The following is a 25,597-nucleotide window of genomic DNA, read 5'->3' as shown; positions in this document are numbered from 1 at the left end:
ACCACACATCTGGAATTGCTACAGAGTGGTTCCAGGAACACTCTTATGAGTTTAAACACTTCCACTGGCCACCAAACCCCCCAGACATGAACATTATTGAGGATATCTGGGATGCCATGCAATGTGCTGTTCAGAAGAGATCTCCACCCCCTTGTATTCTTATGGATTTATGGACAGTCCTTCAGGATTCATTGTGTCAGTTCCCTCCAACACTACCTCAGACATTAGTCGAGTCCATGCCATGTCATTTGGTGGCACTTCTGTGTGCTTGCTGGCTCTAGTTGATATTAGCAGGTGTACCAGTTTCTTTGGCTCTTCGGTGTCTTATGCTACCAGCATGGAATAAGGCAAGGATTGTTTCACAGCTACTTCAAATCAGTAATAAGGTACAGAATTGGGGTAACTCAAATTAAATGTCTTGAATGTCAAAACCAAAGAAAAGCATGTCACCCACTCCTAAAAAAAATCTGAGTATATTAAATGTTCCTTCACTCTGCATATATGCACTGATTATATTTGTACACAGTAACTTTGATTTATTTGTAGTGAATCAATTTAAGATGATTACAACAGCAGGAATAAAATAATTATATGCTGTCCACCCAACATGAAAACTTTATGCTAAAACTCCGCAGAATGTGGGTGTGAAAATTTACAACAAAGTAAAAGGAAAATAATTGCTCAATATTAACTTAGAAACATTATAAAAAATCTTATATGACTAATTGGTGCAGAAATGTTTGTGTTCCATTGAAGAGTTCATGAAGGACAATCTGAAAATTTGGTCAGGAGAGAACACATACTTAGGATGTTATAGTTTGTTGTTAAAAAAAGGTCAATTTGTATCAATTATGTAGTTGATGTAGTATATTATGTTAATGATATTTTAAGAAAAACTGTAAAAATATTTGTGTTTTGTTGAGTCTCATGTACATTAATTCAGTGACTTAAAATTGTATGTTATGAGACAATAAAGCTATGTTTTATTCTCTTCTGTTCTACATTGGGGGTAAGAAATGAATTGGGTCTGGTAGAATTTTGCACAGAGCATAAATTAATCATAGCTAACACTTGGTTCAAGAATCATGAAAGGAGGTTGTATACATGGAAGAACCCTGGAGATACTAAAAGCTATCAGATAGATTATATAATGGTAAGACAGAGATTTAGGAACTAGGTTTTAAATTGTAAGACATTTACAGGGGCAGATGTGGACTCTGACCACAATCTACTGGTTATGAACTGTAGATTAAAAATGAAGAAACTGCAAAAAGGTGGGAATTTAAGGAGATGGGACCTGGATAAACTGACTAAACCAGAGGTTGTAGAGAGTTTCCTGGGTAGCTCTGAGGGATGAAGTAGTGAAGGCAGCAGAGGATCAAGTAGGTAAAAAGACGAGGACTATTAGAAATCCTTGGGTAACAGAAGAAATATTGAATTTAATTGATGAAAGGGGAAAATATAAAAATGCAGTAAATGAAGCAGGCAAAAAGGAATACAAACGTCTCAAAAATGAGATCGACAGGAAGTGCAAAACTGCATAGTGGGGATGGCTAGAGGACAAATGTAAGGATTTAGAGGCTTATCTCACTAGGGGTAAGATAGATTCTGCCTACAGGAAAATTAAAGAGACCTTTGGAGAAAAGAGAACCACTTCTATGAATATCAAGATCTCAGATGGAAACCCAGTTCTAAGCAAAGAGGGGAAAGCAGAAAGGTGGAAGGAGTATATAGAGGGTCTATACAAGGGCGATCTACTTGAGGACAATATTATGGAAATGGAAGATAATGTAGATGAAGAAGAAATGGGAGATACGATACTGCGTGAAGAGTTTGACAGAGCGCTGAAAGACCTGAGTTGAAACAAGGCCCCGGGAGTAGACAACATTCCATTAGAACTACTGACGGCCTTGGGAGAGCCAGTCATGACAAAACTCTACCATCTGGTGAGCAAGATGTATGAGACAGGTGAAATACCCTCAGACTTCAAGAAGAATATAATAATTCCAATGCCAAAGAAAGCAGGTGTTGACAGATGTGAAAATTACTGAACTATCAGTTTAATAAGTCACAGCTGCAAAATACTAACGTGAATTCTTTATAGACAAATGGAAAAACTGGTAGAAGTCAACGTCGGGGAAGATCAGTTTGGATTCCGTAGAAATGTTGGAACACGTGAGGCAATACTAACCTTACGCCTTATATTAGAAGAAAGATTAAGGAGAGGCAAACCCACGTTTATAACATTTGTAGACTTAGAGAAAGCTTTTGACAATGTTGACTGGAATACTCTCTTTCAAATTCTGAAGGTGGCAGGGGTAAAATACAGGGAGCGAAAGGCTATTTACAATTTGTACAGAAAGCAGATGGCAGTTGTAAGAGTCGAGGGACATGAAAGGGAAGCAGTGGTTTGGAAGGGAGTGAGACAGGGTTGTAGCCTATCCCTGATGCTATTCAATCTGTATATTGAGCAAGCAGTAAAGGAAACAAAAGAAAAATTTGGAGTAGGTATTAAAATCCATGGAGAAGAAATAAAAACTTTGAGGTTCGCCGATGACATTGTAATTCTGTCAGAGACAGCAAAGGACTTGGAAGAGCAGTTGAACAGAATGGACAGTGTCTTGAAAGGAGGATATAAGATGAACATCAACAAAAGCAAAATGAGGATCATGGAATGTAGTCAAATTAAGACGGGTTGCTGAGGGAATTAGATTAGGAAATGAGATGCTTAAAGTAGTAAATGAGTTATGCTATTTGGGGAGCAAAATAACTGATGATGGTTGAAGTAGAGAGGATATAAAATGTAGACTGGCAATGGCAAGGATAGCGTTTCTGAAGAAAAGAAATTTGTTAACATCGAGTATAGATTTAAGTGTCAGGAAGTTGTTTCTAAAAGTATTTGTATGGAGTGTAGCCATGTATGGAAGTGAAATATGCACGATTGATAGTTTGGAGAAGAAAGAATAGAAGCTTTCAAAATGTGGTGCTACAGAAGAATGCTGAAGATTAGATGGGTAGATCACGTAACTAATGAGGAGGTATTGAATAGGATTGGGGAGAAGAGGAGTTTGTGGCACAACTTGACAAGAAGAAGGGACTGGTTGGTAGGGCATGTTCTGAGGCATCAAGGGATCACAAATTTAGCATTGGAGGGCAGTGTGGAGGGTAAAAATTGTATAGGGAGACCAAGAGATGAATACATTAAGCAGATTCAGAAGGATGTAGGTTGCAGTAAGTACTGGGAGATGAAGAAGCTTTCACAGGATAGAGTAGCATGGAGAGCTGCATCAAACCAGTCTCAGGACTGAAGACCACAACAACAACAACAGCAACAACAACAACTGTTCTACATTTGTAAAGTAGCAAATGGTTTGAAGAACTGCTGTGATGTTATTCTAGCACTAGCACCCTGTGTAATTCATTGTGCTCTGAAAATTATATCCCTATAAGTTAAATTTCATACCTTGTTAATGAATGAAAAAGTACAAACTAGACTACTGTAGTTTTTAACTAAGTAGTTGTAATTAACAATACTGCAACTGTAAGTGAACTAAATTGCTAAATTAAGTCTGGGGAATTCATTTTCATAAATGAGATTGCTATGTAAATGTAATGTCAAAAGCTGAGTGCTATCTATTTCCTAAATTTGTTTGTTTTATGGGTTACATGCCTGTGTAAAATGGAAGGTGGACGCTTTAAAATCAGGAAGGGGTAGTTCAGCCATCTATCTGGAAAGGATTTCCACTACACACTGTGGCATGTTTTCTTTGTGAGGTGTGACAGTTGTGTCTTAGGGTGACTGGCTCAAGTAGGTGACTTTGGTGGGTCGGAGTATAGTGTATGACACAATCTGTGTTGTTATAATAGAGGGAAACATTCCACGTAGGAAAAATATATCTAAAAACAAAGATGATGTGACTTACCAAATGAAAGTGCTGGCAGGTCGACAGACACACAAACAAACACAAACATACACACAAAATCCAAGCTCTCGCAACAGACTGTTGCCTCATCAGGAAAGAGGGAAGGAGAGGGAAAGACGAAAGGATGTGGGTTTTAAGGGAGAGGGTAAGGAGTCATTCCAATCCCGGGAGCGGAAAGACTAACCTTAGGCGGAAAAAAGGACGGGTATACACTCGCACACACACACATATCCATCCACACATATACAGACACAAGCAGACATATTTAAAGACCAAACCCACATCCTTTCGTCTTTCCCTCTCCTTCCCTCTTTCCTGATGAGGCAACAGTTTGTTGCGAAAGCTTGAATTTTGTGTGTATGTTTGTGTTTGTTTGTGTGTCTGTCGACCTGCCAGCACTTTCATTTGGTAAGTCACATCATCTTTGTTTTTAGATATACAATATGTGTTGTGATTGACAATGCAAGAGATGGGAGATGATGAAACCTCACATTGTCACACAGACTACTCCTCTTGAATATCACCAAAGCGACCATCATCTGTAATGTCTGCATCTGATAGACAGATGACACTCCATGCACGGTACAGTTTGGAGCAATTCAGAAATGAGTATGGGCCATTGGGACGAATTCTGTTGATAGGAAATGCTCACAATCATCTTGCCTACCCTTAGCAGCCAAATACTAATGGTGAAAATTTTTTTGCCATCTGGATTTGAACGGGCTCTCTTCTAGTCAAGTACAGCCTCAGGCATGATTGAAAGTATTTATTGTACAGAAGCATGTAATAAGGATAATATGTGATGCCAGTCCAGAACCTGTTATAGAAAGCATACTAACAATTCATTTACTCCCTTATGAAAATTGTTGTCAGTTCAAAAGCAACAGTAACATTCATAAATACCAGAAGGAGAAATTACATACACCATCCATCACACAGCCTTAGTTTGGCACAGAAAGGAGTGAGGTATTCAGCTACAAAAATCTTTGACCATATACCCAGTGATGCAAGGAATTTAATAGATAATAAGATTAACTTCAAATAAAAACTGAAATTTGCACCAGAAACTGCTATCCATCTGTTTCAGCACGGATTGAGGCACCGCCAGCACCAGCACTCACACCCCCGGAGTCCCCACCCCCTGAGCCACGCAGTGCTTTCAGCTTCACTCCGGAGGGCCCCTCCCCACGCTCCAGCCCTCCCCTGCCGAATTCTGCCAGTGCCAGAGAGGCTGCGACTGAGACTCGTACTGAACCGCTCCGTGTGGATGCCGGGCAGCAGACTTCGGAAGAGGCACGTGCCGCGGTGGAGGCTCGGATCGTGCAGGGCCGCCTCAGCTGTGCAGTGGAGTCGTACCTCACCTCTTCGAGCGGCCTGACCTACAGCTCCTCCCTCAGTTCCAATCTGGTAAGCTGGCACACTTCTATCGGAAACTTGTGGATATTGGTTGGGTCACTCACTGACCATTAAGATTGAGAGAGCTGAGGAGCTCACATGATGGCCTAAACTATTTATTATGAGTAAAAGTTTGCAATATTCCAACATGTTAAGAAATGTAAATTTCCTGGATTGGATGGTCTTCTTATAAAATTATTTCAGTGTATGTATGAAAAGTGCATGGCAGAAATGACAGCTTTGTGGAGCATCATGTGAGAAAGTGGTACGTGGTCAAAAAGTTTTGTCGAAACACTGCTGATTCCAAACCCCAGAAAATCAAGTACCAAAGAATATACAGAATAGAGAACACTAAGTATAATCTGCTGTACAACCAAAAATATGTTGAGAGTATTGAATCTTAGGTTGGTACATATAATGGAAAAGAATACAGGGAAGGGACAATTTGGTTTCAGGAAAGGCAGAGATACAAGACATGCTATTGGACTAATAAGAGTAATTGGTGGAAGTTGTATAGAAAGAGGACAAGAAATGAGTTTGTGTTTCACAGTTCTAGAAATGGCCTCTTACTGAGTGAAGTGGGATAATATGATGGCAATCATATAACAGAAGAAGGTGAACTGGAAGGAAAGGAGACTAATTAACACATTGGAGACCAGGCCAAAGGATAGCTTGGGCTGCAACTTTGCATTAAAATGACCACACCCGAGTACTGTTCAGGTAGTGATTTTCATATGAAAACAATGTTCATACATCTTATGACTTCCCCCTTGACTGGTGCTGCCTTCTATAGTCAGTTTATAGGATTATTTTGAAAGAAACACAAGCAAATGTAACAGTTGCTGTTGTGAATGGCTGAGCCAGTGAGACTGCATTGACATAATTTCACGTGTGAACTCATTAGCTTTCACAGTTAGCTGTAATTCTGCAAAAATATGTCTCATTTGTTGAGTGAGCAAAGATTTTGCAGCCTCTAGAGGAAGAAATTTGCTCAATAACTCACCTTGCACATTTTTCTTTGAAGGATAATTGTACTATCCGTCAACATTACTTGAAATTTAGTAATCAATCAAAGAAGTGAAGTAAATATGAGAAATAAATCTTGAACCTATGCCCTTTTTTAGTATGTGTTACTCTTGAAGACATATCAATTACATATTGGCCAGTAATGCTGTAAATAATGAGATAAATGGCTAGTTTCCTAGGCCCAATATCTTATAGAGTTATAGACATTGCAGAGAGCAACCATGAAGCAAAGAAATGGTAAGACAGACTGGTTTGAAACCAGAGGAGGCATAAGAGTGGGTTGTTGCCTGTAACAAACTCTGTTTACATCATATATTGGAAGCTTGAAAATGAAGACACTAGAAGTAGAATACAAAGGAGTAAGCATAGCAGCCAGGAAGATCAGCTCAGTTGGATTTGCTAATGTCATGGTCCTGCTCGCAGATTAAACATTATCTCTTCAGAGAACACTATCCTGACTTGAAGAAGTATTGCAGGAGTACAGAATAAAATCCATATAAGTGCAAGTAGGACTCATGCACCAAGTGTTCCATACAAACTTAATTAATTATACAGATAGTTCATCCATCCTGAGAATTGAGAACTTTGACAACTTTTGCCTGTTATTGATATTAACACTAGCAAGATATGAAAATATGTGACATAAATGACCATATCTTTTGAATGCATTGATGTAGAAGCTAAAATTTCTTACATCACCAAGGGACCATAGACTTCTGTACATAACATAAATTTCAAGTTGATACAGACACTCATACCTGAGAAAAATGATTCTTAGCATGTGGAGAGGCAGACAGTTGGATAATGGAACAAAAAATATTTTTTTCGTGTGATACTAACATTTTTTGGATTTTTTTTTCTTTGGCTGTACCAAGGAACCTTGCTTCACGCCAAACATCATCATTCTAGGTCAACAGGTTAGCATTTTGATGAATGAGTTTGCGAGTATCAAAGTGTGTGACATAAATGCCTGTATCTTTTGATTGTATTGATGGAGAAACTTAAATTTTTTACAATGCCATGGGACCGCAGTAAGTAGACCTTAGTATGTGACATAAATTGTAACATGATACATCTACCTGTTTCTGAGAAAAGGGGTTCTTATAGAGTCATGCTGACATATAGACAAATGGACAACAATAAGTGAATCTAATGTAATGAGAGTACGTTACAAATTGCAGCAAATTAGGGTTGGAGCTAATTAAAAAAGTTCATTAATTTTTTTCTGTACAACTGTGAAGGTGGACATTGGACAAGAGAGGAAGAGACAGAAGTGAAGCATTAGAGGTCTAAGTTTGGAGGAAAATGGAGAAAATAAACTGGGTGGATAAAGCAAAGAACAGTGAAGCACTTCTGAATATGTCATTAATTTACAACAGAATTACAATAAGATGTTTACTGATTTCTATTCACATAGTTTCACAAAGCATTTGTTGTTCTTCATATAAGTATGGTACTCTTCTAATGCGTAGAAAGGATGTTTTACTAAAAATTTCTTAAGCTGATGTTTCAGTTTAATTGTAGGAAGAGCCATGACTGCACTAGGCAGTGCATTAGCTAATTTTATACCTGTGTACTGAGGCCCCTTTTCATAAAGTGCTGTTCTGTGAATGCCAATGTAAAATATTTCTTTATTTCTAGTATTGTACAGGTGGAAATCTGAATAAGTGTTTGGGTGCAGTCTTTTCACAAGTAATATGGCTTCGAGAATGTATGTGTTTATAACAGTTAACACCTCTGTATTTGGAAACAAGTTGCGACAAGATTCCCTATATTTTACTCCACAGATTATTCTCACACCCCTTTTTTGAAGAATGAGTAGCTTATCTAGATTAGCTTTGGTTGTTGCCCCCCCCCCCCCCCCCCCCCCCAAATTTGAATACTGTAGTTCAAGTGAGAGGAGAAAAGAGCATGGTATGCATTCTTTAGGACTACAGTGTCTTTACAGAACTTGCTAATAGTACTGATTGCAAATATATTTTTCGACAACTTAGTTGCTAGGGAGTCAATATGTGTGTCCCATTTCAGGTTGCTTTGGACTGTTATGCCAAGGAATTTTACACTAGACTCTTTCTTTGCCAATTCGTTACCAATGTATAATTTAATTTCATTATTCAAACTACTTTTGTTGAACTCCATCAAACATGTTTTACTGGTGCTTACATTTAAGTGGCTTTCATTAAAAAACTGAACAATTTCTTCTGGCACATTATTACACTCGGCCTCTAGTTCATTACACGATTACTTTTTACACACAATGGACATGTCATTGGCATACAGAACAATTTTGGAATTTATAGTACAGTATTTAATATCATTTACATAGATCCAGAACAGAAGGGGGCCCAACACTGAGCCCTGGGGCACGCCATATTTTATGCACGCGATCACTGATTTGTAGACACCACTTTCCATTTTAAGCAGAACAAACTGTTTTCTATTGCTCATATAACACTTTATTAGCTCATAAGCAGCGCCTCTAATGCCCATGTTTCATAGCTTGTCTAATAGGATGTCAACATTCACACAATCAAAGGCTTTTTCCAGGTCTAGGTATACATCTAGCACACGTTCCTTGTTTTTGATACCCCCTAACATCTCTTCAATTAGCTCAGCAGCTGCAATGCTAGTTGATTTACCTTTTAGGAATCCATTTTGATTTTCAAACATCAGGTTGTGTTTGTTAAGAAAGTTTATAATCCTGTTGTATATAATTTTCTCAACTATTTTGGAAAAGACAGGAAGGATTGAGACTGGTCTGAAGTTTTCTATTTTCTGTGTATAGACTGAAGCATGAAAATTTTTGCTGAGGCCAGGGACTGGACCCAGGTCTTCTGCTTACTAGGCAGGGGTGCTAGCCACTGAGCCACCTCGGCACAGCGGTGCGCACAACTGCACAGATTACCCTGGAACGCCTCCCTCCACGATTCAAATTCTCACTGCCACCCCAGTCTACCTTAAATTCCCCCTTACGTACAAACAGGATTGCCGAGTCTCTCCATGTTCTGGAATGGCACCTCAGTGACAATTGTAAATGGGGATCCAACCCAAAATCCAGGTGCAGGTGCCCCCACAAATGAAATGACACAATTTTAGAGACTTTTCTGATACCTTAAAAATCATATTTGTATGAGACTAGTAAAGTCTCTGAAATTGTATCATTTCATTTGTATAAGTACCTGCTCCTCGGTTTCAGGCTAGATCCACAATTACGTTTGGCACCAGAGTGCTACTTCAGGACGTGGAGTGTCTCAGAAATTGTGTTCGTGTGCGAGGGGGAACTTAAGGCAGACTGGGATGGCACTGAGAATTTGGATTGAGGAGGGAGGTGTTTTGATGACCAATATGGGTAGATTATTCTATAATGCTTCAACACTCTGTCAGAGTTCATCAGTTGTAGTGGCTGGTCAGAGGTGGCATGCCAACCTCTTGCCAATCTGTAACAGATGGTCTCAATGGGTGAGAGAGCTGAAGAACGTACCATTGAGAGCTTGTCAAACATCCTCTGTACTGAGGCAGGTGAGAACAGCACATGCAACATAAAGCCTCACATTACTTTGTTGAAAAATTATGTCACAGAGAGCTCAAAATTAAAGCACAACCATTGGCCTAAATACAGCATGAATGTGTAGTGTTCAAATTATTGGCTATGAGAACTCCAGGTGATTCTGTTGTTCCATGGATCAAACAAACCTGTGATCAATCGTGCTTCCCTACCCTGTATAAGTTCAATACCCCCTGTTAGTCCTATTTGGTATGGGTCCCACACACTTCAGCAAATTTCCAAAATGGGTCACACTAGTGATTTGTAAGCAATATCTGTTGTATACTGATTGCACTTCCCCAGTATTCTGCCAAACAACTGAAGTCTGCCACCTTTTTACTTGTAACTGAACCTATGCGATCATTCCTTTTCATATCCTTATGAAGTGTTACACAGTTCTTCAGCGTCCAACACTCGTTCGTAAGTTGATCGTATTTTCTGTTGCTGTTTCATTAGCAATTCTATTAATTATTGTGACTTCATCTGCGATGAAACAAATTTACAGTACTACTGTCCTTGGCCTGTTTGCAATCATATAGATCATGTTGTTTCATATGTGAACACGTTCAACTCATTGTGCTTCCAAACACCAATCAAGTCCAAAAATTAGGTATTATATAAGCTTTCATTGCAGCACTAACAGTTTCATGTTTTACGTGCTGTTAGTTTTTTTGTGCAGATTCCTGACAACAAATGATTTTTAATGTATTATGTAAAGGTAAGTATACTTGTTTAGACTCAGGTGGCTCTAGAGGAAACATTTTTTGTGAAAATTTGTTGTTAATTATACAAATTTTAATTACTTTGTTTAATAGTCCAGAAACCAGTTATAATATACTCTAATGTGCATAAAAAGTTGTAATGTTATTGTACATTATTTTGTTAAATAAGTTGTATTAAAGTATCAAACAATGGAAAATCCAGGATGGAATGTAACAATACAGGAGAAGGAAAGTTGCTACTCACCATATAGCGGAGATGCTGAGCCGCGATACGCACAACAAAATGATTCACACAATTATAGCTTTCAGCCATTAAGGCCTCTGTCAGCAGTAGACACGCACACACACACACACACACACACACACACACACACACACACACTCAATCAAGCACAACTTGCACACACATGTCTGCAGTCTCAGAGAGCTGAAACTACACTGCAAGCAGCAGCACCAGTGCATGACGGGGTAAGGAGGAGGCTGTGGCAGGGAGGGGGGGGATAGTATAGTGGGAGTGGCGGACAATGAAGTGTTGCAGTTTAGAAGGTAGGAGAAAAGGTGTGGAGGGGGAGGGGGTAAGTAGCAGAAAGGAGAGAAGTAACAATAAAAATAAAAGAAATTAAAAGACAGGGTGTGGCGGTGAAATGACAGCTGTGTAGTGCTGGAATGGGAACAGGGAGGAGGCTGGATGGGTGAGGACAGTGACTAACGAATGTTGAGGCCAGGAGGGTTACGGGAACGTAGGATATATTGCAGGGAAAGTTCCCAGCTGCGCAATTCAGAAAAGCTGGTGTTGGTGGGAAGGATCCATGTGGCATAGGCTATGAAGCAGTAATTGAGATGAGGGATACCATGTTTGGCAGCGTGTTCAGCTACAGGGTGGTGCACGTGTTTTTTGGCCACAGTTTGTCGGTGGCCGTTCATGCGGACAGACAGCTTGTTGGTTATCTTGACTACATAGAATGCAGCACAGCGGTTGCAGCTTAGCTTGTAGATCACATGACTGGTTTCACAGGTAGCCCTGCCTTTGATGGGATAGGTGATGTTAGTGACTGGACTGGAGTAGGTGGTGGTGGGAGGATGTATGGGACAGGTCTTGCATCTAGGTCTATTACAGGGGTATCAGCCATGAGGTAAGGGGTTGGGAACAGGGGTTGTGTATGGATGGATGAGTGTATTGTGTAGGCTCGATGGACACACAATATCACCGTGGGAGGGGTGGGAAGGATGGTGGGTAGGACATTTATCATTTCAGGGCACAATGAGAGGTGATTGAGAGGTACTCGAAAGCCAATTTCTGCGGTGCTATGACAATTGTGAGTGGCAAAATCATCAAAATATATTAGTTCATTTTCAAATTTTGAATTATTACTTATCTTCCATGTTCTTGGAATAATTTTCCACTGGGCTATGTAACTATCAAAAATTTTTAAATGAGCATGTACAGGTACACTTTTAGTGCGGAAGCATCAATTAATGCTAAAAAATTATGCAGATGTTTTATAAACCTCATAAATTCATTGCTGAAAAATATCCTCATTGGTGAATTTCAACACCACCTACTGTGCAGTCCTTGTGGTGTTTTTGAAGTTCCATGCCAATCTTGTTGTGATGTAAAAGCAGTTGCTGGCGAACTGCAACTCTAGCTGCCTCAAACAAATAATAATACAACACAAAACAAATATTTGTACTATCACATAATATATATGTATGAAAATAGGCACTGGTCTATTATTTAAAAGACATAATTTTTAACATAAAATTAACTACCAACATCTTTACTCACTTGTTGATGAGGGTACAGAAAACTTTGCAACTCTGACTCTTAAGGACAAAAAAAATCTCTAATTTAATTCCGCAAAAATTCTGTACCCTCATCATACTCGGAAACAAAAGACACATAAGTCACCCCTGAGTAGGAGATTTTATGTTCATCATTAAAGTGGTAGCTTGTGTTCTACATTGGTGCAACTGTTATACGATGCCCAGTTTCATCACATTAAAAATGTAAATGTCATGTGACTAGGGTCTCCCACTGGGTAGACCATTTACCTGGTTCAAGTCTTTCGATTTGACGCCACTTTGGCGACTTGCTTGTCGTGGGGGATTAAATAATTATGACTAGGACAACACAACACCCAGTCTCTGAGTGGAGAAAATCTCCGACCCAGCTGGGAATTGAACCTTTTTTTTTTAAACGTATATACACTTTTATTTACAAAATAACAAATTTCATTTTACAAATACAGTTTGCATTTTACTTGTAAAGACGAGACAATCCATTCTTTACTTTTATTTTTCTGTTACTGTCCAGGTAATTATATCATTTGGTGCTTTTTTTAAAAAATATTTTTCAAAAGTCTGTCAGTCTGAGTTCGTTAGTGGTTTCTTGTACTGTTTATTGTTGCAGTTCAGATTTTTCTGAGACTTTGTACACTACATTTGTACATGTGGCAGAAGGAATGTGGAATAGGCATTGATTGTATGATCTAGTTATTTACACAGAATAATTAATAAATAAAAGTTATTTTATGGAAATTCTGCTTATTACTAGTTGTTTTATTATTATTATTGTTATTATTTTTATACATATTTTGAGTTGTGGATGTGCTCTATTCATTTTAAGATAATGTTGAATTATTACTATCTTCTTATTAATTCTTGTGTTAGAAAACAAAGGGGGAGGCATTTTACGTTAGGTCTTGAAAACGAAACCTTAATGGGATATGCACTATACTTGAAATCAGTTTGACGGAAATATTAACAAGTGTATCAATTGTCAGCTGTTGTTTGATGAGTAAATTGGTATCCACAGGGGAAACACTCATGAAAAACTATCTTAACATATTAAACAATCCATGACAAAAGAAAGGGACATTACCATTTTAGCGAATTATTAAACCTATTTTTTTTTTCAGATTGAGCAAAGAGCAATACACTAGGAAGCATTATACAATGCGATTGTAGAGCTAGTTTAATACAAGTAGTGCGGGAGAGTAGGACTAAAAGGAGGAAACTATTCGTGATGGAAGAGAGACATATATAAGCATGTGAATCACTAGTTTGTTGTACTGATAGAACTGTAATAGTTTTGTGGTACTCACAGTTGCGTGCACCTAACGATTGCACATGATGGGGGGGGAACAACACTCGGAGCTATGGTTATGTTGACACGATATTGGAAACTTTTACGTGTTAAATCACTTTTCACTGTCACATTTTTTTTTTTTAAAACACTTTAGCACTTTAACACACATATCACTGTTGACTGTTGGTGCTTTTGGGGTGTGGGAGGGCATCTGTGACTGCGACAAGCGCATGGGGGGGGGGGGGGGGGGTTGTGTGGCAGTGGGCAGCGGCAGCGGTGGCGGTGGCAGCGACGGTGGCGGCGGCGACGGCAATGGTGGTGGCGGACACGTCACGTGGTGGCAGACAGGGCGTCCCTGAAGGCAGCGGTCAGTGGGATCTCCAGGAAGTTGTGGGAGGTCTCGCAGTATTTGGCATGTTGTTTTGACTTCTTGTGCTCTTCCCACAAGTCCGTGAGGAACTGCATGCTGTCTGACTGCTTTTTGGTAATGACTGCGTGTGCAGTCATGGCGAGTATCCACATCATGGCCGTTTGTTTTGGCCTAGGGAACGGTTTTGCATCAGGGACGGTGAGAGCTGTGACTTGGATGTTTCTTGCGTCACTTCTGTTTATGTGGGCTAGTATTTTCTTGCTTGTCTCCCATATGTTGCTGGTTGCCCTGTATAGGAATCGGTGTTCTACAGTGTCCTTTTCGTTGCAGGTTTCACAGGTGGGTGATTCTTTCATATGGATTAGTGCCAGCCACTCGTTGGTCAGTACGGTGTTGTGCACTACTTTGAACCACGTAGATCTGGCGTGCTCCGGTATTGCTTGTTCCGAGATGTTTTTCCAGACGACTGGCAAGTCGTGCTCTGGAGATTTTATCTCGATTCTTGTTCTGTGTGTTTGCCCTCTTAGTGCGCCGTAGATGTTTTTCGCCGTCCTTAGTTGCGGGTTTGTTATGATGGGCAGTGCGCAGCTCTTATTGAGGATCAGTTGCCTGATGTGTCACATCTTAAATGGTATGTGACTGGTGTCTACCGGTGCTTCTTCCGATCGTGGCCTGTAGATGTTTATTAGGCAGGCCGTGATGCTGTCTTTGTTTTTGCCCTCCCATCCATTTGGATTTCTCTGTGGAGGAGCAGTGCAGCACACTTTGTCCTGACATCCACCAGCCCCAGCCCTCCTTCCTCCTTCTTCATTGAGCACATCGCTTGCGATACTTTGAATATCTCCCACCTCCACAGCAGGTAGTAGATGGCTCATTGTATCACCCGTGCGATTTCTGTTGGTGCAGTCAGTATCTGTGCCACGTACCAGGCTTTCGACAGGATCGTTGTGTTGATCAATCCTGCTCTTTGTCCTAATGTTAGATGTCTACTCGAGTGAGTCCTGGTGAGCCCTCGTATTGTATGTAGGGTCGTTCGCCAGTTTTGTGTCTCCATATTTAGTGGGCATTTTTGAATCTGTATCCCTAGTGTTTTGTGGGTCTCAGTTTCTCGATACCACTCCCTGTTGTTGGTCAGACTTCCGTTGCCAATGGGGAGCAGCACAGTTTTTCTGGGATTGACCCTTGCTCCCGATGCGTTTTGAAATGTTTTGATTATCGGTTCTATTTCGTCTATCTCCTGCTCGTTGTTGACAAAGATTCCCACATCGTCGGCATAGGCCATGCATGTGACCTTCTGTTGCCCAATTTGGTAACCGTGCAGGCTTGCAACCAGTTTACGTAGCAGTGGGTCAAGCGCTGCCGCGAAGAGGGCCATGGGCAATGGGCAGCCTTGTCCTACTGACTTCCCTAGTTGTATTCTTTTTGCTGTCCATCCATTCACAGTTGTTATCGATGTGGCGTTCGTTAGAAAGTTTCTTATAATTTTGGTGAATTTTTGTCCAAGACCGAGTTTTGTTAACGCTTGCAGGAGATTTCGGTGGCTGATCCTGTCGAAATTGTGGAAGTCAACAGAAATTATTGCTGCGGTCATTCTGCTGGTGGCGGCATGCGCAATCACGCCTGTGTATGCGGAGGCGGCGTCGAATATGCTCCTGCCGAGCACTGCACACGTTTGCCATGGGCTGATCGCCTTCATTAACGCAGTCTTGATGTTATTTGCGAGGCATTTTGCAGCAATCTTGTAATCTGCATTCAGCAAGGTTATGGGCCTGAACTCCTTGATGTGTTTCGCTGCCTGTGTTTTTGGGAGACCGGTACTGTTGTCCCATTTAGGATTTCGTTCACCATTTCTGTCAGATGTCTTCCTACTAGGTCCCAGAGCTGGCTGTAGAATTCCTTGGGGATGCCGTCGGCTCCTGGTGCTCTGCCATTTGCGCTGTCTTTGGGGATGGCTCTCACCTCATCCTCCGTCACGTTTTCGGTCAGTAGCACCCGGTCTTGATTGGTCAAGAGCCGACGTGTCTCCAGCAGGATGTCTGCCGTTTCGGCATCGTCCGTCTCTTCGCTTCTGAAGAGCTTTTCGAAGTGGTTTTCCACGTGGTCCACAATTTCCCGCTTTGTGGACAGCTTGTTTCCGCCCTTATCGAGGAGTTCGGAGATAACCTTGCTGATGGCCCTTTGCCTTTCCCTGACTAAGTGGTGCAGTGTGGCAGGCTCATCCTCGACGACGCCGTGCGTTTGACTGCGAGCGATGACGCCTTCCATTCGCTGCCGTTTCATGTTGAGCAGACGTGCTTTTAATCTTCTCACGCACATCTGGAACTGTGGGTTGTCTGCAGGGGCATTCAGTGCGTCCTTAAGACAGAGTGCATAGAAGTCTGCTGTGCTTTTCTTCCAGTACGCTTTTTCCACGCTGTATCTGATCAGTGCTCTTCTGATCGCTGGCTTGGCAAGTTCTGTCCACCACTCTATAGTGGAGTTGTATGCGTGACGTCTTTCTGAGCATTTCCCTACTGTGTCGGAGATTTCCGACCGTAGTTTCTCGTCTTTGAGGTGTTTGACGTTTAGTTTCCATCTCACCTTTTGTGCAGCGGTCTTTCTTCTCGGCAGGTGGATTTTGGTTTCGTATGCGCAGTGATCAGAGAAAATCACTGGGCAGACCTCTACGTGCGATACAGAGGCGGCCAACTCTCTGCTCACGTACACCCTGTCTAATCTGCTTTTCCCCCTGTTGTAGTGAAAAGTGAACTCTGTATTCTCTTTGTTAAGCAGACGCCACGGGTCATCAAGTTTTAGACTCCTTATGAGCTCTTGCAGCTCCATGCATAGATTCGGTACTGGGATCTGATCTTCTGGCACAGCTATGCAGTTAAAATCTCCTCCTAGCACAATGTTGGTGTCATTGTGCGGGAGGAGTTCGCAAATGCGTTCGTTGAAATATTGTCCTCTCCCCCTCTTGTTCTTTGAGCCCAACAGTGTGTAAACGTTTATGAACTCCGTTCCTGATATTTCTACTGCGATCCCGCTTCCATCTATCATTAGTTTTGGCTCCCCTGTCCCTATTTCTTCTCCTATCATAATCGCTGTCCCTAATCGGGTTTCGGGGTCGATGTTGCTGATAACTTTGTATCTGGGTACCTCTTCTATTTGAGTCATTAGCACCTCCTGCAGGAGAACTACGTCTGCGGTTCTATGCTGCAAGAACTCTGATAGGGCGTCTAATTTTACTGAAGAGCTCATTCTATTGACGTTGCATGAGAGGATCGTGTGCGTTGTTTTACTGTGAATTTAATATGAGAGGTGTCGGGCGCTTTGCTGGGGCAGGTCAGGCATGTGCTGTGGCCGGTCACGCTGTAGGACGACGTCCTCGGGTTTGCTGGTGTGCGTTACGGTTTTTGCGGGTGGTGCGTCTGATGATTCTCCATCAGATGTCTCCATCCGTTCTGCGTTATTGTGGCTCCTCCTGGTGCCTTTCCTTTTCAGTTTTGTCGGCTTTTGCCACTCTGTGTTGGTGTCCTTCCTCTCTTCGTCTGACTCTTTGAGTATGCGTGAGCTGACATTTCTCTCCCGTGCTATCTGCGCTGGCCACGGCCGGGGCCGGGATGGCGGCAGGGGGTGGGGCAGCCGGTTGGACCTCCGTGGCGGCGGCTCTCGGGGCTGCCACTTCCGCTGTCGCTTCTGTGGCTGCTACGGCTACGACCGGCTCTTCGTTTAAACGTGGCCCGTCTCCAGCTACAGCTCTGGTGTAGCTGCCAGTAATGTTCTGTTGCTCGGCATTCGTATTGAGTTGCCGTGGCAGTTGCGCCGGTCGTTTGTTTCTTGGGCAGTTTGCAAGCATATGCTCTGTGGAGTTGCATAAGGAGCACATCTGGGGCTGGCCATTGTACTGCACCACTCCCCTGTGCCCTCCAATCGTCACGAAAGATGGCTCGTGTTTCTTTAACACCAGCGTCACAGCCCTGACGCTTGAATCGACCTTGTATCTGTGTCCCGCTCCCCAAAATTCGCGGTTCACCAACAGAACTTCTCCATACAGTCTGATACATTGTGCAACTTCCTCGTCTGGCACTTTGAAAGGCAGATTGTAGACCTTCAAGTGCCTCACACCGTAACCAGCATACGAGATTTTTACGTCAGTCACACCACTGTCTCTGTGCGTGAATTTCCATGTGCCACTGTGGGTGGTGACCAAGGTTTCACATCGTACAAGCGTTTTTAACTTAATGAAAAGACTGTTTACTGTGAAGTCCAGCATCAGTCCTTCAAGTTCATTGTCCTTTATCCTCAGTTCACTAAACATCCATTTCTCAATTTCAAAGGACGTTGGCCTAACGAATTCTCGGTCAAATTGCAATTGCAGGGTCGTATTAGATCGGTTGTAAGTAGTCATTTTGACTCACCAAATCGTTGAAACTCACGTGCCCTTAGGATTGCCATTCTGTCATGCTGACCACTCAGCTACTAGGGGTGGACTTTATCACATTGCCTGCGATAGCATATTCATACCTGTGATGAAACAACGTGCATTACTTTGGACTGGAGTTTGACTAGTTTGCCTGTACCTAGTCTAATATAATCATACTGCATCACAGCATTACCAAAAATTAAATATTTTTATAAAATTAATTCAGCAGATGGTTTAATTGCCAAATACCCAAAAAATATTCCCACATGCTGAGAATAAAGTGGACCTCGCTAGATCAGTAATAAAAACTTCTTATATTAAACTTAGATGCAAAATTAATTAGTGCTGGGTTTTTATTTCATAATAAACAAACACACATCTCTTACAATATTTCATTTATATTTGGCAGATGCAAGGCATAGTTGCAAATATCTTCACAGCCACCAACTTTGACTCAAATATCAACTTGGACAAACACATACTGAGCTGAAGACAAACCAATCTGAACTGAACTGGCCTACACAGTCACAGCTGTGTTAACTTTGATAACTTTTGAGAGTGAATTTAAGCTTCCTTCTGTGTTATTATTTATGATATAATTAAATTTGTAAAATGCAAGTAATTTCACAACTGATTTATTATTCTGTATCACTTGTTATTTTTAACTAAGATAATCACAATCATAATATTCATTAACATTTCTTTTTACTGTAGAAACTACAGACAGATCTACATTCATCTTTCATTTCTTGTAATTCAGCAATGTTTTACTTACTAAAGGATTTAACATTTGCACACACTTTTATTATTATATTTATTTTTTACAATGAACAAAATTTTTATGAAACTATCATCTTTTTAAGACAATTTTAAGATTTAGATGATGTGAACAATGCATTGCTCCATACATGCATATTGCTGATTGACATTATTATTTTACAAAATTACTATATTGAAGCTGTAAATGAAAGAAATAGAATTGAAAATTAATCAAAATTGGGAAATATCTATGCAGAACCAAATGACAATGCAAAGACTAAAGAGATAAGTTATGAATATGAAATACCTGTATATATCAGGTTGTACAGTAGTTTTGTGTGCCATGTTCTCAAATACAGTACAATAAGAGCCTCAATTTTAATGGTGATTGATTGATGATGATGATGAAGTTCCATACTCCGTAACAGAGCGTAGGGGACGATGCAGGAGACCCGCACTGCCATACTAGGCAAGGTCCTAGTGCAGGTGTTTTGCCCTTGCCTTCCTCCGACCACAATGGGGATGAATGATGATGATGAAGATGACACAATAACACCCAGTCATCTCGAGGCAGGTGAAAATCCCTGACCCCTCCGGGAATCGAACCCGGACCCCGTGCTCGGGAAGCAAAAACACTACCGCGAGACCACGAGCTGTGCACGGTGATTGATTATGTAGAAAAAATGGCTTTAGAGCATACCTTTAATATATACATAATAAAATTTGGGTTTTCCATATTGTTAATGTTATATTTCAAATTTTCTGTTACCTTCTGGACAGCCCTCATACTACTTGACACTCACAGTTTACAGTTGCACAGTTAATTTAGTTCCCACTGTGGCCAAATATAGTATTTGATTATGCTTTCACCAAGACTAAGAAAAGTATGGTGGAATGTGCATTAACAACCTTTGTGATACTCTCACTTCCCTTCCCAGTCAGAGTAGTGACTGTAGGTCTGTACGATCCTTACTCCTGTAGCACCTACAGCTCATGTGGTTTCCTCTCCAGCAGGTGCAGAGCCAGGACTCACTGTCGTGGGGAGAAGTGCGGCCGCAACGTGATGCCTCGTCCTCTGCTGACACGGTGAGTCTGGCAGCCGCTGCTTTCTCTCCCTCTGAGGATAGACCCTCTTTCAGGGAACTTTCACTTTCACCTTGGATGAGCAAAACTATTGTAGATATAGTGAGCTCGTGAAACAAGTCTTGTACAGCTAACCGAACTATGAAGCAGCCCAAGTGAAGGTTGGATTGGATTGGATTGGAAATACGCACCCATCTACAGGAAGAGTATCGGAAGTGATAAAATGTTGTACGAGTGTGGAGAGGAGCATGTTTGGAAGAGATTGAGCCAGTTACATGTAAACTACTGTAAGTGCAAAATAGTGTTATAGATCAGGACAATCATAAAAAAGTCAGCAGGCTACCATATTGTTGATGAGAAAGAATACTACACTACTGGCCATTAAAATTGCTACACCACAGAGATGACGTGCTACAGACACAAAATTTAACCGACAGGAAGAATATTCTGTGATATACATATGATTAGCTTTTCAGAGCATTCACACAAGGTTGGCGCCGGTGGCGACACCTACAATGTGCTGATATGAGGAAAGATCCCAAACAATTTATGATACACAAACAGCAGTTGACCAGCATTGCCTGGTGAAACGTTGTCGTGATGCCTCGTGTAAGGAGGAGAAATGCATACCATCACATTTCCGACTTTGATAAAGGTCGGATTGTAGCCTATCGCGATTGCGGTTTATCGTATGCGACATTGCTGCTCGCGTTGGTCAAGATCCAATGAATATGGAATCGGTGGGTTCAGGAGGGTAATACGGAACACCGTGCTGGATCCCAACGGCCTCATATCACTAGCAGTCGAGATGACAGGCATCTTATCCGCATGGCTGTAATGGATCGTGCAGTCACGTCTCCATCCCTGAGTCAACAGATGGGGACGTTTGCAAGACAACAACCATCTGCACGAACAGTTCGACGACGTTTGCAGCAGCATGGACTATCGGCTCAGAGACCACGGCTGTGGTTACCCTTGACGCTGCATCACAGACATGGGCACCTACGATGGTGTACTCAACGATGAACCTGGGTGCACGAATGGCAAAACGTCATTTTTTCGGATGAATCCAGGTTCTGTTTACAGCATCATGATGGTCGCACCCGTGTTTGGTGGCAGAGCAACTGGCTCGTCACAGTAAGCCAGTCACTACTCTTCATGAACTGTGGTATCGTGTTGAAGCTGCATGGGCAGCTGTACCTGTACACGCCATCCAAGCTCTGTTTGACTCAATGCCCAGGCGTATCAAGACCATTATTATGGCCAGAAGTGCTTGTTCTGGGTACCGATTTCTCAGGATCTGTGCACCCAAATTGCATGAAAATGTAATCACATGTCAGTTCTAGTATAATATATTTGTCCAATGAATACCCTTTTATTATCTGCATTTCTTCTTGGTGTAGCAATTTTAATGGCCAGTAGTGTATAATTGTAAAACTTGTACCATGTCGTAGTGAGAGGTAGTAATTATGATAGCAGAACCATTCAGATTTTTACACTAAAATAGGATGAATCAGTGGCTTGTTTCATTTGGGTATCAGTACAGATTTTGTGGAAACTGTATCAAACAGTTCCTCAAAATCTGTAAATCCCAGAAAAACTGTTAATTCATATTCGCTGTTCTGTTCCATAACTTGGACATTTTTAATGACTTGCAAATTTTCCCTTTTGCTGTTTCACTTAATTTTTAATTTGCTGTAAGTTCAATTAATCCCAGTAACATAAGAGTTGCTAGGATATGGGAAATGACTTAGTATTCTTATACTACTTAGAAGCAAGAATTTTTCGTAAAATTTTCTATAATGGATACAGTAGTGTTGCAGTGTTTCCCTTTCTTTGTGTGTGTGTGTGTGTGTGTGTGTGTGTGTGTGTGTGTGTGTGTGTCAACTTGACTGTAACACCGTGAGTAGGTAAAACAGTGTGTCAGATCTGTCAGAGTGACATGGTCTAAGTTAGCTTTGACTATTCTTCTTCCAATACAGCGATGTTTCTGTTTTGTTATATTGGTGTGGCTAATCTGTACCACAGCTGGGCACGATCTTATTTCTCTTGACTTTGTCTCCTGGTAGGATGATGCTGTAAGAGTGCATCTCACTACTTCCAGCTACTGAATGCTTAACACATATTCAAAACTAATCTTCTGTATTGTTTCAACTATGTATGTGAGTTGTGAAGACAGATCAAAATATCAGTAACTCATAAATTCAAATACATCAATCAATATATCTGACCACATTGCACTTGGGTTAAGATCTAAGACTTAAAATCTTCATTTGTCTTGAATGTGTACATTGTAGAATATCCGATTTCTCTGAAGTGTTCTTGACACCTTCAAGGGGCGGCACCAAGCCATAAATGTCCACATTCAGCAAGTGCTACCACACTCACCATACTTTGCCTTGCCCCTGCAATGTTACATCACTGCATATGCACCATGTGCACAGATCACAGATCAGGGCAAACACAGTGTATTTTTCCCACTACATAAAATGTTTATAAGAGACATAACCATCTTTTGGCAACATGAGTATTTTCAGTGGAACATTACTCATTCTCACAAATAATGCATGTTACACTACAGTGTACAATGTGGTAGGTAGGTTCATGGTATTACTCAAATCAATTAATGTCAGATTAGGTTCTGGTTGTGGCCTTTCGTCACAAGTTTGGTTTGATGGAACTCTCCGTGCTACTGTGTCCTGTGAAAGCCTCTTCATCTCTGCATAACTAATGCAACATACATCAATGTGAAGTTCTTTATTACATTCAAGCCTTTGTATGTCTTTATAAATTTTTACTTCCCTCTCCCATTGCCAAAAAAATTTATGATTCCTTGATTCTCAGGATGTAATCTATCATTCAATCCCTTCTTTTAGTCAAATTGTGCCATAAATTTCTTGTCACCCCGGTTTAAAGTTGTGCCATAAATTTCTTGTCTTCCTGGTTTGATTCAGTATCTCCTCATTTGTTATGTGATCTTCAGCATTCTTCTGTAGCACCAAATTTCAAAAGCTTCTGTCCTCTTCTCGTCTCAATTGCCTATCATACATGTTTCTCTTTGTTACAAAGTTATGCTCTAAATACCTTCAGAAAAAAACTGCTAACACTTAAATTTTGTATTATATGTAAACAAATTTTGCATTTTCAGAAATGCTGTTCTTGTTATTACCAATCTGCAATTTATGTCTTTCCTACTTTGGGCATCATCAGTTTCTTTCCTGCCCAAAAAAGCAAAACTCATCTTCCACTTTTAGTGTCTCATTTCCTGATATAATTCCCTCCACACTGCCTGATTTAATTTGACTACACTCCATTAGCTATGTTTTACTTTTATGATTTTCATCTTTCAACCTCTTTTCAAGACACTACCCATTGCATTCAACTGCACCTCCAAGTCCTTAGACACCTCTGACGAAATTACGATTTCATTGGCAACCTTGGAGTTTTTATTTCTTCCCCTTCAACTTTAATTATCTCCTTGCTTTCTCTCACAGCTTGTTCAATTCACAGATTGAATAACTTAAGAACAGGCTATAACCCTGTCTCATTCCCTTCTCAACTATGGCTTATCTTTCATGTGCTTTGACTCTTATAACTGCAGTCTGATTTCTGTACAAGTTGAAAGTAACCTTTTTGTCCCATTATTTTATCTCCATTACATCTCTCAAAGCTACCCATTCATCACCTGTGACATTCCTTTACCCTGTTTCAGCCCAGTGTTGCTGAAAGCTCCCTTTAAAACTTTGTACAACTTCTGTTTCCCTCGATTTATCCATGCCCTATCTCCTTAACTTCCTACCTTTTTGCAGCTTCTTCAGTTCTGGTCTGCAATTCATAACCAATAAATTGTGGTCAGAGTCCACATCTTCCCCTAGAAATGCCTCACAGTTTAAAATCTCATTTCAGAATTTCTTCCATACCATTATATAATATGTCTGAAACCTATCAGTATCCCCAGGTCGTTTCCATTGTTACAAAATTCTTTTGTGATTCTTAACCCTTTGTACTCTGTAATGCAGACACATGGCATCTCCATGCACTCTTATTTAAATCACTGTCACCCGGGCAGTCAGCATGCCACAGAGAACTGCACAAATCTCTTGGTGGAAACGATGAGGCCACTGACCAATGGTTAAGGTATATATTAAAATAGAAAATGTGCCTTTGTCCAAACATATTTACATAACCATTACAATACAAATCTTTTCACCGTGTGATATTTTGTGAAACTCTTCAGGATGGACTGCTCCCATCACCATTTCTCTTGAATTGTTTACAAATGAATCACTGCCAACATCATCTCTTCCTCAGAAAGGACTGTGTGTGAAGAACTAGACATTTCATGCCCACTATCTTGAATGTAACAGTTACAACCTTTTTATCAGCACACCTGCTACAGTTCATGTTTGCAGCTTATGGATGCTCAGTGCTGGGATTATCAGCAGTCACATCTGCTACAGTTTGATAATGAGTTAACAAAGTCTTTCCTAGATGGCAGTACTATGAAGCATTCATGCCTAGTATAGTCTGATTCGAGAGTGGAGTATGTGAGAGCTACAAAAAGTTGTGTCGAATAAGGCTCAACATTGGAGTGAAAACCAAAATTTGCAATGTCAAGTGCCATTCACTGTTGGGAGTGGAGAGGGTTAAACCTAGTGTTATCAATCATTACGTTGCACTCTATGCAAAATTCTAGCAGGTGGCTTCCTCTCTCATTCCTCCCCCACTGCGTGCTCTCCTACTATTGTTCCGTTTTCTCTTTTTCCTACGTTCAATTCCACTCTCACAACACAAATGAATTTTAATTTCCTTTAACTGTCTAAATAATTTCCTTTATCTCATCATACATTTTTTTTAAATTCTTAATCTGCAGAGCTAATTGACATATAAACTTGTACTATTGTAGGGGAGGGGGGGGGGGGGGGGGCTCATGTCTGTCTTGGCTACGATAATCCATTTACAATGCTGTTCATAGTAGCTTATCCAGATTCTTATTTTCTTGTGCATTATTAGGCCTACTCCTGCATTATCCCTCCTTGAGTTTGTGTTGATAATCCTATACTAACATAACCAGAAGTCCTGTTCATCCTGCCACAATGTTTCACTAATTCCCATAGTATCTAACTTCAGTTCCATTTCCCTTTTTAGATTCTGTCATCTACCTACCAGATTAAAGAATTTAACATTCCTCAATCTAACCTTTAGAATGCCAGTCTTGTTTTTTCTGAAGACATCATCCTTCTGAGTAGTTCTTACCTGGAGATCCAAATGGGGAACCGTTT

At 40.8% G+C, this 25,597-nt stretch overlaps 1 protein-coding gene across 1 annotated transcript in view; it reads left to right on the top strand.

Annotated features, from left to right (window-relative positions):
• LOC124550819 (serine/arginine repetitive matrix protein 1-like) overlaps nucleotides 1–25,597 on the top strand; it is a 173,625-nt gene that overhangs the window by 113,925 nt on the left and 34,103 nt on the right. Inside the window, exons 12-13 of the mRNA XM_047125545.1 lie at nucleotides 5,011–5,330; nucleotides 20,244–20,318. Coding sequence (XP_046981501.1) covers nucleotides 5,011–5,330; nucleotides 20,244–20,318 — 395 coding nt within the window. The remainder of the gene's footprint in view (nucleotides 1–5,010; nucleotides 5,331–20,243; nucleotides 20,319–25,597) is intronic.

Source organism: Schistocerca americana, chromosome 9 (genome assembly GCF_021461395.2).
Source record: "Schistocerca americana isolate TAMUIC-IGC-003095 chromosome 9, iqSchAmer2.1, whole genome shotgun sequence".
NCBI lineage: Eukaryota > Metazoa > Arthropoda > Insecta > Orthoptera > Acrididae > Schistocerca > Schistocerca americana.
The sequence above is the reverse complement of the archived record's forward strand: the minus strand, read 5'-3'. Positions and strand labels throughout refer to the sequence as shown.